Source organism: Egretta garzetta, unplaced genomic scaffold (genome assembly GCF_000687185.1).
Source record: "Egretta garzetta isolate BGI_Z169 unplaced genomic scaffold, ASM68718v1 scaffold221, whole genome shotgun sequence".
Taxonomy (NCBI): domain Eukaryota; kingdom Metazoa; phylum Chordata; class Aves; order Pelecaniformes; family Ardeidae; genus Egretta; species Egretta garzetta.
Genome location: NW_009258543.1, coordinates 81,763 through 98,770, shown reverse-complemented (window position 1 = coordinate 98,770; position 17,008 = coordinate 81,763). Strand labels below are relative to the sequence as shown.

The 17,008-nt window shown below is 37.3% G+C and overlaps 1 protein-coding gene across 4 annotated transcripts; it reads right to left on the bottom strand.

Moving 5' to 3' along the window:
- Window positions 1–2,462: 2,462 nt before the first annotated feature.
- PDCD10 (programmed cell death 10) lies at window positions 2,463–16,870 on the bottom strand. 4 transcript variants are annotated; one of them, XM_035902869.1, is made up of 9 exons: window positions 15,209–16,870; window positions 11,621–11,689; window positions 10,787–11,065; window positions 10,124–10,177; window positions 8,655–8,772; window positions 7,908–8,034; window positions 7,451–7,529; window positions 7,014–7,096; window positions 2,463–5,296 (listed from the first exon to the last, which is right to left on the bottom strand). In XM_035902869.1, the coding sequence occupies exons 3-9, from the start codon at window positions 10,880–10,882 to the stop codon at window positions 5,215–5,217; spliced, it is 639 nt and encodes a 212-aa protein (XP_035758762.1). In that variant the 5' UTR covers window positions 10,883–11,065; window positions 11,621–11,689; window positions 15,209–16,870; the 3' UTR covers window positions 2,463–5,214. The 4 variants fall into 4 exon arrangements, with proteins under 4 accessions (XP_035758762.1, XP_035758778.1, XP_035758770.1 ...); XM_035902885.1 differs by having other exon boundaries at window positions 10,787–11,001; XM_035902877.1 differs by lacking the exon at window positions 11,621–11,689 and having other exon boundaries at window positions 10,787–11,001.
- Window positions 16,871–17,008: the final 138 nt, after the last annotated feature.

Here is a 17,008-nt window from a genome sequence, read left to right as displayed (position 1 = left end):
TTAGTGAAATACAATGGAATAGTCTCTAAAATCATTCTACCCATCAGGTACAGTGACCCCTTTGTGATACCAAATGCAAATTCACAAACATTTGTACAGCAGATCCGAGCGTGCATTAGAAATCAGGACTGAAAATCTATTTTGCTTACCTTGTCACCAGTAATGTGTTACTTAGTGCTGTAATTCCATTTCCTTCTTGAATACGCTTAATAAGTAGGAACACTTTTGTCTCTAGGGTTTAGGAACAAAAAAAAAAAAAAAAAAAAAAAAAGCTTAAGATCCACAACAAGCTCAGGCTTTTGCTTCCCTTCCTCGTGATGCTCGCAAGGGTCAGGGTCCCTGACAGCCCCTACGAGAACAACTGGACTTCCCTCCGTGGCCGCCGTCGGTCACTCGTCAGAAAAGGAAGCACCTATGAATCTTTAATAGCAAGAAACAAACTCCAAAGGACCAGCAATAGCCAAGTCTAACCAAAGACAAACTTCTAACTGAAATTTTCTGACCAAATTCATCTGTACCCAACAACGCATACGTTCTGGAACAGTAGCCTCCTAAATTGCAAATTCTCACTGCCTATGCTGCCAAGTAAAGCCTTACCGATCTTAACACAGTTTGACCTGTGATAGTGGCAGAGACGGGCAAGAGATTAAACCCTTTATCCTATAATTGTATACTCTGATAGTGTCCAGGTATCGTTAGCACAGTCGGAGCTTTTCATGCTGAGTGCAATGGAGGCACAAACCATTCTTGCACCTCCAATGCTGCCAAGCTGCACTCCTCAACCTTACAACAGGCATTAAAAAAGCCATGTACTTGCACAGCTCTTGCAAAAACAGTTGCATAGGTGACATGGAACATATGCTAAATTAGAGAAGAGAAACACAGGTGATCACCTAGGAATCAATCCTGGTGTGAATGCCGAAGGAAGATCTTTTCTTCCCCCACCCCTGCTAGGAGTCCTTGGCATGACAATGTGCTGCGAGGCAGGAGAGGGACAGAGAAGCTAAGGGACATCACCTCCACAGAAGTCTCTTGATGAGCCAAACCCTCCTCCTCCACCTTGGAGGCACCATCTCCAATGAATTTTGTTGCAAAATTCAAGTTTGTGTAACAAGCACGAGGAAAAAATTATCTCAGCCTCAAAGGAGCAAATCTAGCATTGCCTACACCTCTACTCTTTCTAGAGAGGACCAAAAACTTGGGACTGTGTATCTTTAAAAAGTGAAGCCCAGGACAGCATACAATTCATCCCAAGACTAAGTGAAGAAGAGGGAAAAAGAACAATTGGTTGTGGACAAGGTTAGTGAATTCTTCATCATAAATTAAATTTATGCAGCATATTAAACTCTAATATTTGAAGGTTTTTTTTTTTTTCTTTCAGACTGTTTTAAAATTGTATCTAACAAGAGGAATGAGGACAAAAGCTAGCTTTAAAACAGAACTGGACAGATTTATGACCAACATTATATAGTACTTTTTAACTTCTGCAACAGGAAGCCAAGCTTGATGACCCAGGAGCATCTTTTCAGCCCTGTTTTTTAGCACTAAGGTTGGTTCTGCTCCTGAAGCACGCTTCCTGCTGGTCTCTCGAAAGCAACATCGGCCCAGAAAAGTATGAGGAAAACCAAAACAGCGGAGTGAAAAATGACAAAGTGAACAAATGCAGTGAATCATTATGCAAAGCTGAAGGAGTTCCCACAGCTCACGGGTAGAAACTGCCTGCAAAAGCTTTTCCAGAGGGCACTGGTTAGGTCCCGTGGGAGGATGAGCCAGACTGAGCACGGCAAAGCGATGTTCTCAAGCAGAACAGCCAGCGCCTGCTCCAGAGGTGATAATCACTGCCCTGCCAAACATGGTGGTTAGTATCTCACACATAAATTATATTTGTTAGTTATCTCCCCTTCATAATGGAATAATCCAAAACTGGAATTTGTGGCAAGCTTGTCTAGATCACCTCCCTTTCATTCCCCACCCAATTCAGAGAAGCATGCAGAGTCTCTGTAAAATAAAGAGATCAGGCAACACCTGCAGAGTAGGCAAGGCATGTCTTCCCCTGACAAACCGTGGAAGATCCAAAAAGAACATTACAAAGGAACGCTTTGGTGGTAATCTAGATGAGATATATGAAAAGATAATGCTTAATCAAGACTGATACTGTCTCATCTTACTGTCTGGACAAACAGAAGTTCTGACAACAGAACGGTGTGAAATTCCATACTTACCACTTTCTGTCAACGCCAGATAAAGCTTATATTGAGCTGGGCACCTGGCACATCTTACAGACTTGCAAACAAAACTTTTTATCAGTATTAAACCAAGAAGCTTCTAACCAGAAATAAGTCAATCTAGGCTTTTCTTCATTTCTTTACAGGCTGAGAAAGATCAAAACAAGTGATTAAGACATTTCTTTGCTTCATTAACAAATATACAAAGTTTTATTTTATTAGATTGGTTTTCTGTAAGTTGACATCATCTTATCAATTATAATCCACATTCACAGCTGAAATTTTCTAATAGCATTTTGCAACACCAACTGCTGTATTAGAAATCCTTAAGAGAAACTTATCTTTAGCTACTCAGGTATTTTTAATAAAGTGCAAAACCACAATAAAATTTGACAGACGTACGCCCCAGCTCATACTCAGTGGAAAATAAAGTTTGTAAAACCACTAGATATGGATTCACTGCACACAAGAGAAGAGCGTGACCTGAAGACATCAGTTTTCAAGTTTTCCCATTACCAGACATTGATTACAATGAATAATTTTCCATTATTTTCAAGGGTAACAAAGAAACCACAATAAGGTTACAAATAAAACAAAACATATTGGCCAGACTACCTGAAGCTTAGCCCTGTACTTGGTACCTTTTACCTAATAAAGGTTTTTGGAAGAACTGATGAACAGGAACGGCTCATTTCTTGATAGCCCCTTTGATTTTTAACTTCAAGGAATCAGGCAGCAGGGCATAACACAGCATCTTGTTTGGGACCCAAGTCGTATTTTTTTTTTTAACTTTTTTAACTACACCTACAGACGTTAACATGGTATCATTTGACTAATAAGGATTGCCAACACTCACTGCTCTCCCTCTCAATCCAAGAATATAGAAAAATCTCAGAATTTTATTGGAATTAAGTCCAATTCACAAAGTATAACCCCAGCTTTCACGTGCCCCCTTGCAGCCAATGGGTGCAGTACCAAACACTCTTTTTAAGATAAATGAAGCATCAGAAAGTCTTGGTGCCTGGCTGTTTCTTCTGCCTAACTAATTAGTTTTCATTAAGTCCTTTGGCGCTAGGATGTAAGTTAACATAATCCACAAGGATGACTACTCAACCTTTTTACTTACAGAATTCAAAGATGCAAATTAAATATTCCTCTAGATTAGTCAGGCTGCCTCCTTTGTAACTGCTAACATTGCATTTCTTCTACAGCTTTCCAAGAAATGACAGTTTAGCATGCCAAGCTTTAATAAATAACAAAAAGTTCTAACTAGGAACTGTATATGCATCCCTTTGCCATGTTCCTAAGCTCAATTTGCCAGCAAACACACCACACCACTGTCAAAACAGAAAACAGCCTGAACAGCAAGCTTTAAGGAGCATGTCCTCTTTATCGCTTTATGTAACCAAGAAATTCACAACATACATTCCCAAGAACTCATTTTTACATAATACTCTCCTTCACATTGTTATATTTCAAAACAGTCAGTGCTTTCATCAAGGAAACATTTCCATGCACAGATACACGGCAGAACATCCAGCGCTATTTTGAAGGGCTGCAGATATAATTTTCTCCCTTGAGATCATTTAAGCAGGTAACCAAATTCAAAGACCCAGCTGCTGAACTCTGGATAAGGCACTTGCCCCAAATGAGCAATACAGCACCGGACCAGTGTGCAAGAGAAGTCTGGCTGTACCTATTCTTCACCCTTTATACCTGAACAAGGAATAGTTCTGTAGCAATTGTGCTCTTTCAGTCTGAAGCGATCCTCCTGCAACTGCTCGTGCAGCTTCATAAACTGCTTCACATTCTTCCCTAAACTTACTAGGTATGGCCATGTAAATATTTTGAAGATTTTCAGAAGTTTATTCTGTAACAATTCTATTTCAAAATAAACTCAAGGTGGGCTTCAAAGGGGAATGCGAGATACTCATTAGAACTTGTGAAATGTCACCACGAAATCACAATGATAAAATTGGAATCTCTCCATCAGCAGTTCTTAACCATCTACACAAACAAGTTTTATCAATCGAGGTCTCACATGATTTCAGTCCCTGAAAAAAAACATTGCCATATGGCATGCATAGTATAGACATCACTAGTGCTACCTTGAAGAGTTCTATCTTCTCTCCTCCTCCCTCCCCCAAAGGGTACCAATATAAAACCCACTTATCTTAATATTTTAAATTCACCCTTTGCTGCATAGTCAGCTGCATATGTTTAAAGTAGTTCTCTGCTTAAAAGCTCAGAGTAGTCTAGGAATAAAAACCTCTTAACTCAGCATCAACAGAAGATTAAGAAAGAAGTGGGATTTAGTTTCTATCAAAAACAAAAGCACACCTCACTTCTGGGGTTCTTTATTTTTTTGCCAAAGACATTTAAATAGAATTATTCTAGTATTCTGGTCTAGTATTAGGTCACAGCCAAAAAAATCTCAGCTTTAAGAAAAAAAACCCTAATTTTATACTGATTTGAACTGCCAGTAGCTTTAAGCACCCAAATAATTCTTATTTTTCCATTTAATGAATGTTCTGCAGTTCTAGGAAGATGAGTTATGCATTGTTGTTCACATACAAAAAGACAGTCTAACAGATGTAAACTATTTATTGAATATTTGCCACCAATATTGTTAAATACATAATCTTGCAGTTTTCCGCTTTCAAGTTAAAATGTCAGAAACAGAACACCAAATATTTACAATTCTTATAAGGAATGTTACATAATGACACATTAAGGCGTAAATTCTTTTGGCTTATAATTCTGAAAAGAATGATAATAGCAAAAAGTGATGCAAAATCTTCATTGTGAGATTATGATTAAGCTACAATGTTTTACAAAAATATGGTGTAAGATGGCAATAATCCCATTCAAAATCCTGCATTAGGCCCCTCGAGAGGGGCTGATAATTTATACAGTCAAAACTTTAAAATTTACATATAAAGGTACCCTATCCACCATTGAAAAGTACAACTCTCAACATATACAGTTTTCAGGCCACAGTTTTGAAGGTCTGGAGTATCAAGTTGGTTTGATGAATTAGTCGGTTGGCACTTACGAACACATTTATTGCCCTGTTAAAAGAGAAAGATACCGCTTCAGACATTTTTAGAAATATGTCATTCGATAAATCCAGCATTAAGTTTGAGCAACTAAATATACTGGCATCTAGGCTCTGCAAATCAGAAGCACATCTATGTTTTACCATATGATCCACCTGAAGCTTACCCCTGGCCAACAGACAGACTTATTTGCATAGCTAATCCTAGAAAGACTATGTTTATTGGCAGGAACTTAAAGACTTTGGCTCTCAACCATCACTGATATCTCAATCATGTATTTCTGGGGTTTTAGCTAACCAAGAAAAAGAGTGGAGCAGATGATCGTTAAACACCTCTTCTTTTCAAAGCTGAACTTTTCATCCCCTAGTATTTTCAGAATTTGCAACTCTTTCCTCAAGCAATACTAAGCATGCACGCATATGGAAGTAACAGACTATTTCAGTTACCCTTTTGTTAAGAAAGAGGCATGGGGTCACTGAATTTTTCAGCTCAGTAATGATGCCTGTTAGCATGACTCTTGTTTAGTGCTGTTACTTTCTGGTGGGAGCAGGGCATCTTATTCAACATGCAGTTCAGATTTAAGTTACTTCAGATTCCACAAGGCAATACAAGCCTTACCTGGGATTTCTTACAATACTGATAATACCTAACACACTTAAAGCTTATGCCCAAAATACACGGCACAGCATTCACTTTACACGTAGGGCTAAAGAAAGCTGGTCTCTTTCAGTATGGTTGGGGTCCACGCACAACACGTCCAACCCTTTCCCCATTTTTTCAGTCAAATAGTTTTCTCATCAACTGAGACTGTTTAGACCTAGTCGACGTGAAAAATTATCCATACATCAATCCAGTAATCATAAAGCTACCAAGGTCTAAATTTCTCATTTTGGTACCATAACCAAATTTAGCCCCAATCTAAATACGAGCAGGAAAAAAGAAAGAATGCTTTGATAGGAGCAAGGTAGTATTCACAGCTGGTCTCAAAACTTCTCTCTCCTTTATTAATGCACCATCCCCTGGGTGCTCTTAAGTCTTTGCCAACCTCAACAAGACCAGACATGAAAGTTAGGTCTCATCTTTAGAACAGTAGCACATAAAACACATTGGCACTGTCAAAATCTGAGGGGACTACACTCATCAGCCAAAACAGTCACTACAGTGAAACGGACAAGAGTAGAGACTTCAAAACCCAAGGTGAAGACCTGAAAAAAGCCTCAGTTTGAAGGCTAAAATATTCAAAGGCTAAAACTTTCAAATATAAAAAGATTAATCAGCTAATTCCAAATACTGCAAAGCACTATAAGGAGCTATAAAGAAAGGACAATAAAAATGTAGATCAAAGAAAACACTGCACAGATGTTTACTGTTTGCAAATGATACTTCAAATACATAGATTACTTTTTGCAATGAAGTATTCATCATTTCTTTGTTCTTATATGTATATTGAAAAAGCCACACAAGACCATGAAATTTCACTTCACATGTTCAAATTCAAAGGTAATACAGCACATGGGTGTTCTGTGGTTGTGCATTTAACAGACTTCCCTTTACTCAAAAGGAATAAAAATATTTTAAAGCAGCCATGATGGTCTGAGGACATAGGTGAGGAAAAAAAATTAGGCAAGTCCTGAAGACAGTAGCTTATGCCCAAAAGCTTGTCTTATTTCCCCCTATTAGTCAAGAATACTTTTCATTACATAAAAAGTTAGTACAAGAACATACTTACTTTCCATCTTTAAAATAGGTTTTCAGAGTATCACTGAAACTTTTGGAGTATTTTACAAACTCTTTCTTTTGGTGCTCAAGTGCCTAAGAAACAAAAACAGCAGGAGCAGAGTCTTAGTTCATATATTGTTGGGTACAGTCAGAATCTTAATGTTAAACTGAGAGGATTAGTTAATATTATATAGGTATAGGAATTTTGATTTTTTTTTTTTTAGCAGACATGCAGAGAAATTGCCCTCTTCCTATAAGAACTTCTGAAACCTATAATACAACAATCCTGTTGTTAAAGTATTATGTCGTTGACCAGTTAAGCTGGTCATCAAAATGATCAAAATGAGTATTATGTCGTTGACCAGTTAAGCTGGTCATCCTTTGATCAAAATTATATGCTTCCTCTTATACTATTAAAAATATTCTAGAAAAAGTTATTGCACATACCCGCCGGTTCTGGTATTGGTATTTCTTGAAGACATTATTTACTGTGTCAAGAAGTTCCTTTATTGCACTCGCGATGTCCCTATTTGGCAATAAAAAGATAGTTGTAATATCTTTAAGCTTTTCTATTTAAATGTTGGAATTTAATCCCCTTCTAGTAGCCAAATACTTCTTACAACAGTCTCTACAGAGTAAGTGTCAGACAGTATGGAACAAGACCAAATGCAAAGAGCTAGACCAGTGACACAGGAATTGAAACTAGGAATCATCAAGTTAAGTTCAGTCTAGCAACATGGGGCTCTTGTTAAAAATGCTCAACTCTGCTCACTTATACGCAAAGATCAGGCTCCTTTCCAATGGGCACAGTGTTGCTAGCATCTCCTACAGCATTTGAACATTCAGATTTAAGTAAGAAGTTTGACTCCTCAATCTGCAAAGAAATACATAATACAGTACTTACTTGATTGTCTGAAGAAACCTCACTCTGTCATTGATCTCATCGGGAATCTTACTAAGAATCTGTTTAAGTGCTCGTGCCTTTTCATTAAGATCTTGGAATTCTGGTTCTGGTCTTTCAATCATATACTCTAACAAGAACATATTCAAAAATACCATTAGTTTTTCCTCAAATCTCTAGCAACAGCTAAAAACACTACTTCACAAAATGCAGCAGTATTGCCATGTTAACATTTGAAGGTGAACAGTACAAAAACAGCCATGACCAGAAAACTGCAGTGAATACACTCGGCATCAATAGAAACACAGTACAAAAATAATCTTTATTATCACAAGGTGGAAAAAGAGCCCATCTTACTTTAAGTGAGACACTACACTAATCAAATGCTGTATTATTAAAGCCTACTGTATGCTCCCCTTCTCTGACAGTATAACTACTGCTTTTAATTTGAAGCAGAGAAAAGGTATTATACTCTATATGCTTTTTTTCTGGTTGTTAGCACTGCAAAAGGTGAACCATGCACTCACATAAACATAGTTCTAAACATCAATTTTCTTTCTGCTATTAGTCAAGTACGTGTTTTAGGGAGATCTAACTTTTCCAAAAGAAGTATTTAGAAAATATTCTTCTACCATGCTGAAAAAAGCCTATTAAGAAACAAATAACCTCTTCTGAAAATAGGCATAGAGAAATGCATGTTCCTAGTTAACAGTGTAATTAAATATACACTCATTCAACATAAGATACTACCTTCTACATCATCAGCTGCCATACGCAGAAGAGATTCTGTGAAGTTCACATCCACACTTTTTTTCTCCAGAATTTTCATAATGATGTCCTGTGTAAGACCTGGATTTTCTTTTTCAGCCTGTACGGCAAAGGAAATTTTTATTCTTAAATATGCAAGACCTGAATATTGCAAGCACACAGGCAGATTTCCATGGAACTTGCTTCATACACTGCAGGACTTTGCTAGAAACTTTAAAAGTCTAATGGCTTTAAACTAGCAGATTACATTGAAAATCATTCTTCCACTATGACATCCATTTTTCTCGGATTACAACAGTGATTTTGTATAAACAACTTTTCCAATAATCCTTTCCACTCATTCCAATTTGAATAAGAAAGTGTTTCAATAAATTCCATATTGTTATATTTCCATAAACACTAAGCTTCGAGACAAAGATATTGTATCCATTGGGATTTAATTCACTCAAACACAGGTGCTACTCCCCCATCTTCCACATGACATTTTATAAATGTGCCTCTTATGAATCACATCAGATGCTCAAACATCATCTCAGAATTGCTTTTTTAAAAAAAACCTTTTGATTGATGACATATCTAAGTAAAGTTAAGCTAGACTAACATTGGAGGTATTCACACTACCTGTGCTGCTATCAAAGAATTATGCTGTGTTGAATGAGGGTGTGTGGGTTTTTTAGCTAGCACTATCATTTCCACCAATATCTCAGTTTTTACATTATTTGCATGCAGCTTAGCTCCTTACCACCAGTCGGAAAAGCATTTAACTTGTATGAGCTCTAGTCAAGACTTAAGACTATCTAGGCACACTTGGATTTAAGTGTAGAAACAGGGGAGTATTACTTAGTTGCATAGCTCACATGTTAAGATATGTCACGTCTATAATTATTTTTCTTTAAAGATTTTCAAAAGATCACCACTTCAATAAAGCACTGTAAAGGAATAGCTGTATTTTCATTCTTTAGGAATAAAATAGAAAAGTTGGAAGAAGCTTTTCTCCATTAACTGCTGGATGCAAATACAAACATTGACCTTATCCTCATCCACAAAAAAATCCCATTACCATTCACTTTGTAAACCATTTTCCAAGTCTGCTGCAGGCCTATTTCTCATGAGCACCTATGCTACATAGTCTTGTCATATTTAGACTAAGTTTATAACCTTGTTACCTTCACTGACTGATTCCTCATTTAAGCTTTTGTACTACATGCACAAGACAATATTCTGTTTAAAATTGCTTAGTATGCCTGGATCATTCAGATTTTTACTCATAACATTTGCAGACATTTCAAACTTACAGTCCATGTAATTGTCCGTATTTTTTTTAGACCATTGGATCAAAGATGCAGTCTTCAAACACAAAGACACAAGGAAACAAGACAGCTGGCTTTTTAGCTTCATCATATATGGTTTACCTTTTCAACAATGATTCTTCAATACAAGTTACTTCTCACCTTAATAAAAGCTGCTCTCAGTGTCTGAGCTGCAGATAGATTTACTCTTTCTAGCTGCAATGAAAGTTTAGAATTATTAGCAATTCTAATGTTACCAGAACAAAGCAAAAAAGGGAAGTGACAGAAGCATTCAAATTACCGGTCTCATTTGAGGGAGAGCTACTATAAAGTTTAATCCCAAGGGAAAGACCTCCCCCCAAAATAAAAACACAGAAATCAAACATGTCACTGGACAGATTTTGCATTTATCATCCAGCCTACAGAAGTCTGACAGAAACTTCTGAGAACAGCTTGACTATCTCCGATACTCACAGAAAAACAAATAACCTATCAAACTATAGCCATTAGCAGTAAAATTAAAACGTATCAAGCTGTTCACAGGTAGATGTTCAACCGTATCTTACTTCCTGCCATAGAATGCCAGACCTAGCATTTTTGTGAAAATCCTCTGTAAAAGGTAAGGAAAAAAAATCAGGGCCAAGACACCCAGCAATCTTTGATGAGCATGAAATCGTATGCACGGAAAGAAGGGTACAACAATACATAGACAGATGATGGTGTTAGACACAAAGCGTTCCCAATCAAGATGAGCACCCTGTTACTGTGATCACATTTCCCCAATGTAAAGGGGATTATTACATTCTAAAGCAAAATGTAGCTTACCTCATTAAAGACAGGGTACATAACAGCATAGAGAGGCATGGAAACCATAGAAGTGGTCTCTGCTTCATTCTTCATCTCTTCCATTGTCATCCTCATTCAAAGACCCACTTCTCAAGGAAAACACTATAGAAGCAGAAAACTCCTCATTCACCGAAATGTTTCTTCTTTTTCCTCGTTGTGCAAGAATACTTGAAGAACTTGAAAAATATATTGTCCTTAGGTTGAGTGAGGAAAAAAAAGAAACCAAACACAATAATGAATGCTCATGACTGACAGGTTCTAAAAATGAAAAGGCACAGAACAACATTAGTTTGTTACTGCCTAGAAACTAGGAATTGCTTATGACATGAGTTGAGTAAATAGGGAATGACTACTTCATGTAACTTCAAAACACTAATTGAAATCTATTAAGTGAACAGTTATTTAAAGAGTTAGGTACTGTGTTTTACTTCAAGTCCTTACGGAATGAAGTTTCCTGAAAGAAGTGCTTTTATTTGATATGTATTACAAAAAAAATCTCACCACTGCTCATAAGCAGCAGCGTGATTCCTGACGACTCACATATATAAAAAGCGTGAAAAGCATGACATGCTGTAAACCCCAAACCCATACAGATGCATTATGACAATTAAGACTATCTATAAATACTCCGTATTTTTGCATATGCATCAAGCCGTGATTCTGCTGGAGATCAGTGCCTTCTTTCTACCCATTTCAATTCCAAATACTACATCTTTGTTTTTATATAAGCAAAAGTCTTAAGTCCTGTTTCCACTCAGGGTGTGTCAACAGCTATGTTAACTCAATGGAAAATTATTGTTCCAGTAACTGAACCTAGGTTTTGGAAGTTCTCCACCCAGTCCAGCTCATCACCTCCAACACAGAGTGATCATTGCTCAGACCCTGAAATTACGTGGAAAAGAAAAAAAGTCACCCTACAGTTCCTAATAAGACTTTTTTTTTTTTTTTTACAGTCTGCTATATTTTCTGTTCCTAAGAGTCTTAAAATATTTCGTATAACATAATTGAATTCAAGTTAGGAACAAAGATACAGAGAAAGATTAACAGTTATAATTTTTAGATTTGCTTGGCAGTATTTAATGCACTACAGGAAGTTTTTTCCTCCTCACAAGCTTCAGACATCAGGCATTTGTATGTTCATGTACTGATTTTATTAATATTCTAGTAAGAAGTGAAAAAAGTAAAATTTTTAAGATAAGATACTACAGTGATCAATGTAACTCCCCAATAGTTTGAACAGGTTAAAAAATGCCAAGGTATTTCTTCAAGCTATATTCCTCATTATGCTCTGCACTGGCTAAAAAAAAAAAATCTTCAAGCTGTATAAATAGAAGAACAGATATTCTTTTTTTGCCCAGGGCAGGTATATAGCAGTTTAGCTATAATTATCCAAGTGAAATTTGTTATTGATTACAGTAAGCACAGAGAAGAACTTGGATGACTACAAATATCATGCATGTCTCATCTCAGCATGTGATTAGACAGTATGAATATACTGAAAAGCGAGAAAACAAGCGAAGAACCGGTCACACTACAGAAACAGCCAACAGTTAAAACGTGATTTAAAGAAAAACTCAACATGAATATAGTAAAAAGCAACAGCTCTTTCTACAAGTCTTCTGGTGTGGACTACTTATTGCAAAATCTCATCTTTATTTCTCTTACTGTTCCAACCCTTCAACACAACATACATGAGCAGATTCCTATAGCCACAGAATAGGATTATTGAGGCTTTAAAAAGGAGTCTGTATAAATGAAGTATGTCTACATGGATGGAACTGCAAAAATCCGGACTCTCTCATTTTTATCACCTACCCATAGATATTTTACAGCTGTCAATAACATGGAAGAATACAAGTGAATATTCATCATTCCTCAAAAAGTTGAATTTCTTTAAAGAACTTGTTTCAGTTACATAAATTCACGCAAGCTCTACTCACGTGGAGGGGGAAGGAACTCGTCTGAACAAGTTTTCACTCACAACAGCAAGTACAAGATGTCCCATTTATTATACATGCATATTCCATGCACTAAAGACTCTGGCATGTAAAGGGCAGAGTGGATGAAGAGCTGTTTGTTTTACTGTTTAATTCTGTGTTTCTGGAAGTTCAGTAGAAATACATACTCATGCAAGATACTACACTAACAAGCACCACTGAAGACAGCATGCACAGATAAATTTACTGCAAGTTGTTATCTAGAGTACTGTGTTCTCAACAGAGTAAGTTTTTAAAACAGTTATATCAGGTAATTGAACATCATTCTAGTCTACCCTAAAGATTTTTGATTGTAGGAAGAAGGGCCAAAAAGGACAAAATAACCATTAGATACAATTACTTTGTTTTTATGGGTTAGCAGTATCCACAAAGAAAAGGAAATACTAACTGAACTGATGGATTTTTATGATAATGAAAACCTATTACACTGTGGACTAATTTTATGCTGAAGAGCCATGAGCTATTGTTACTAACCCACAGTACAGTTAACCCCCCCGTGTAAAAACAATTATACGCCATCTATTACCTCTTTACCAGACACTGACACTCGTCAAACAGAATAAAAACCCTTGGATTTATATTAACACGAAGGATACAAGTGTTGTGATTGAAGACAAGAGCTAGATTTACACATACATGCACACAAGAAATACATAGGAACATCAAATACTTCTGTTGCCAACATATGAAAAGAAATATAGTCAATGTATCACACTGGTTGTTCATTACTCCAGAAATCTTCCCATTGCCAGAAGATACAACACTAGGTAGCGTTATCCTGTCAACTGCTAACATTGCCACACTATTTGTCTTTGCAGCTAGGGATCAACTTCTTCACATCTTTCAAATACAACTCAGATGCACTGCAGTCCTTGCTAGTGTTAAACAGCAGGGATAAAAATCTTCACAAAAAAACCCACATTTATTTGCATTACAGAAAAAGAGTTTGTCATAGCTACGCTAAACCACATTCAAATATCTTTGAAGAAGGTCTCAATCCTGATTACAGACCAAATCCCCGTGAAAACTGTAGTGTCTGTTCTATTATTTAGATAAATTACTAGAAAGCCCACTAGCCAAAGTTTAATGCACATTATCATGCATCAACTAGGAGCTTTCAGTATTTCTTTTGGTATGTGATCAAAAGCAGCCTTCTGCATAGCTGCCAAGCCTGATGGCAACACTGTCTCCTAAAAGCTTAACTTCAGTTCACTAAAATCTCAAAAGTGTCTTTTGAGACGAGTTTACCCTAGTTTCACCTGCCAATTGGTTTTTTCCCCCCATTCTGGAATAAGATTCCACAAGAAGGTGATTTATTAGAACAGCACAATTGTAGTCGCATAGTTCAGAAAATCCTGGCAAATTGCTGTAAGATGCAAAAAAGGTGTTACTTAGCTGGCAAACTTGTTAATTGGTCTGAGGGGGAAGACAAGGAGAAGGTAGTAGGATATCTACTCTAGGAATAGACAGACTGCCAAATATTAATCTGCGTGCAAACCTGCTCTTTTTTTTTTTTTTTTACATTGATCCCACAAATTCAAATCTGTATATGTGTAATTAGAAGTCATGCTTCATGCTACATCCTCAGATGAAATCAATCAGAGAGAATGCACAGAATAATGCAGGGAATTTTTAAAGAGAATCTATTGAGAACTATGCAAAGATGCCAGCTAATATAAACCTGCTGCTCAGTCTTAAACCATCGAACACATCAAGCTGTATTCCAAGAAATAGAATAGTACAGTCTGTTCTATATTAACGTGGAATATATACTGTCACTGTCAGTACAAATCTTACATTCTAACCTTTAAGTTCTGGCACTAAAATATTACCCCAGCCATTCAGCAAACACTGAGAGGGCTGGTACATTTTAGATGAGGAATAAATTTGGAAGGATTCGTTGACAGACCTATTCCCACATTCCCATCCAATGGCATTTTACATCATTCAACTGAGCTTTATCAGAAAAAAACTACATTAAGATAAACTTTCTGTAAGCCAAGAAGGGTTAATAGCAAAACTCACCACACTTTCCAAAATGTGTAACTACTGTTATCAGTATCTAAGGTGATCATTTGCTTTCTCTAACCTGTGCCATACAATCACAGAAAGTTTTGGGTTGGAAGGGACCTTTAGAGGTCATCTAGTCCAACCCCATTTACTGTCAGTCTTTTGGTCATGTACTTAAATCAAGTAGCAGAACTGCAGAGCTACTTAATAAGAATATAACCATCACAGAGTGCAGTAATCTTCCCCAAACCCACATCTGCTCATTGGCCAGTTGAAAACAAGCAAGGTATCCTCAAAAGAAAGGTGTTTAACACTATCTTTTGAAACAGTGTTTAAAGAGAAGAGAGCAGAGTCCCACATTAAAGAGCTTTAAAACAACAGAAACATTAGGTACCAGTTGGCAGGATTTCAGTCCTCAGTTATGGCATCAGTGGATCTACTTATACACTGATGTTGTCTCTATTCCCTTCTCCAGGCTCCGTCTACTTTAGATCTGGAAAATTTTAAGCACCTAGACATTAATACACTTTTTTAGAAAAGTACTGAGGAGGAACAAGGCCTGAGGCAGTGATCTACCAGAGTGATTATTCCAATGGTTGGTTTCTAGTAAAAGTTACAGCTCTATTCCTGCTAGGAGAGGCTATCCTTACTGCCAAGAAGTTCCTTGTGAGGATTCAAGAGGAGGTTTTCCCTTTAACCTGACCTGAAACCCCTGAGTTACCAGAAAAACTCAAATGAGTTCAGGAAGAAAGAGTGGGGGAAGGGAAACAGCACCATGAATTCTGTCCTTAATTCAGAGGCAAACAGCTTGGCTCCTACTGGTAAGACCAATGTGCATGGGAGGAGGGAGTTTAGGTAATTTACTAATTACAGTTGCAAATTCTACAAAAGAAAAAAAAATTGCAGAGTGTGCTCTTTTAACCATACACATACCCCACGCATAGCTTGGTTACTAAGTTTCCCTTATTAATGGTCACTTAAAAGAATTAAAAAAAACCCCCATACTCCTTTTCCTAGTCAGATGGTAACTTACCTGCCAGCTCTGTATTTTAATTATAGACTGTAATTATTTCCCATCGTATAACCTAGGCTATATGGTACAAAGCTTAAAGGCTTTGTGCTTCAGTTACAGAACCACTTTCCTTCTTTTTAAAACTGAGGTCACTTCATGAGAGTATGGTTGAATTGGTTGGAATTGGCATACAGATCAACTGCTACAGTAACAACCTCTGTATTTTAAAATCAGTCAAGATAACAAGAAACAAAAAGAGATACTCTACGATACTGATTCCATATTTTATGAACTCTTACACCCAGCAGTTTCACTGAAGAGTTAACAAAAGGAAGGTCAGCAGAAAATAGCATTGACGTTTTGGAATTATCTTTCAATGCCTCTCACTAGAAGAGATACCCAGTTTTCAAACATCTCCACACACATGTAATAGACACTTACAGTTGAGTTTGCTCTGACAAAGCCTAACTGCTTATGCATTTGGTTACTGTACAAGCAATTCACACAACTAATCCAGAAATCACATGAACTCACAATAAACCCAAGATGACTATTTTTAGAATCAGCTAAACTTAACCCCCCCCACCCCAAAACCCAAGCCTACTGAAGTCAGGCTTACACTGAGTTTGTATTCGTTTGTAATCCTGAACTTCAAAATGGAAGTGATTTAGTCTGTCCTAATACACCCAGCTTTTGTGTCTGCCTACCACGTGAGAAACCATAGCCTCCTGCACTGTGCCCCAATTTCACTAGTTAACAACATTAAAATGATTATACAGTATAACTGAAAGAGGTCATAGTTCTTAGCTTACATAGTCGCTACAACATACCCCTGCTTCTCTTCCAAGTTCTTTTCGGGAATGTGAAAGCAAAGCTCTTACTCTAGCACACACTGACAGGTAAGACAGTTTCAAACATACAAATACATTCCAACAAGTAATTAAATACCAGAGGGCAATTAGTTCCTCTGATAACAGGAACAGCACAGACCTGGTCCAAGGTTTCAGCCATCTACCTATGCCCCGGTATGCGTAAGCTACAGGAAAGGAACCAAGCATGCTCACCAGTTCAGGGAGCAGCTTAATGGGGCACCCAGGCATCTAAGGTGCCCCCAGACTGCTCGGGTCCCGAGAGGGCCACAGCCCGGGGTACCTGCTGTCCCTGCCCGGCACCTTCGTCTTC

What these genes read in the sequence shown, in the direction of transcription:
- PDCD10 (XM_035902869.1), bottom strand. Translation starts at nt 10,882, where the DNA reads ATGAGGATGACAATGGAAGAGATGAAGAATGAAGCAGAGACCACTTCT. An exon ending in GGCAGCTGATGATGTAGAAG is followed by an intron (nt 8,035 to 8,654) that starts GTAGTATCTTAT and finishes TGTTCTTGTTAG; the next exon opens with AGTATATGATTGAAAGACCA. An exon ending in ACCTATTTTAAAGATGGAAA is followed by an intron (nt 5,297 to 7,013) that starts GTAAGTATGTTC and finishes CTCTTTTAACAG; the next exon opens with GGCAATAAATGTGTTCGTAA.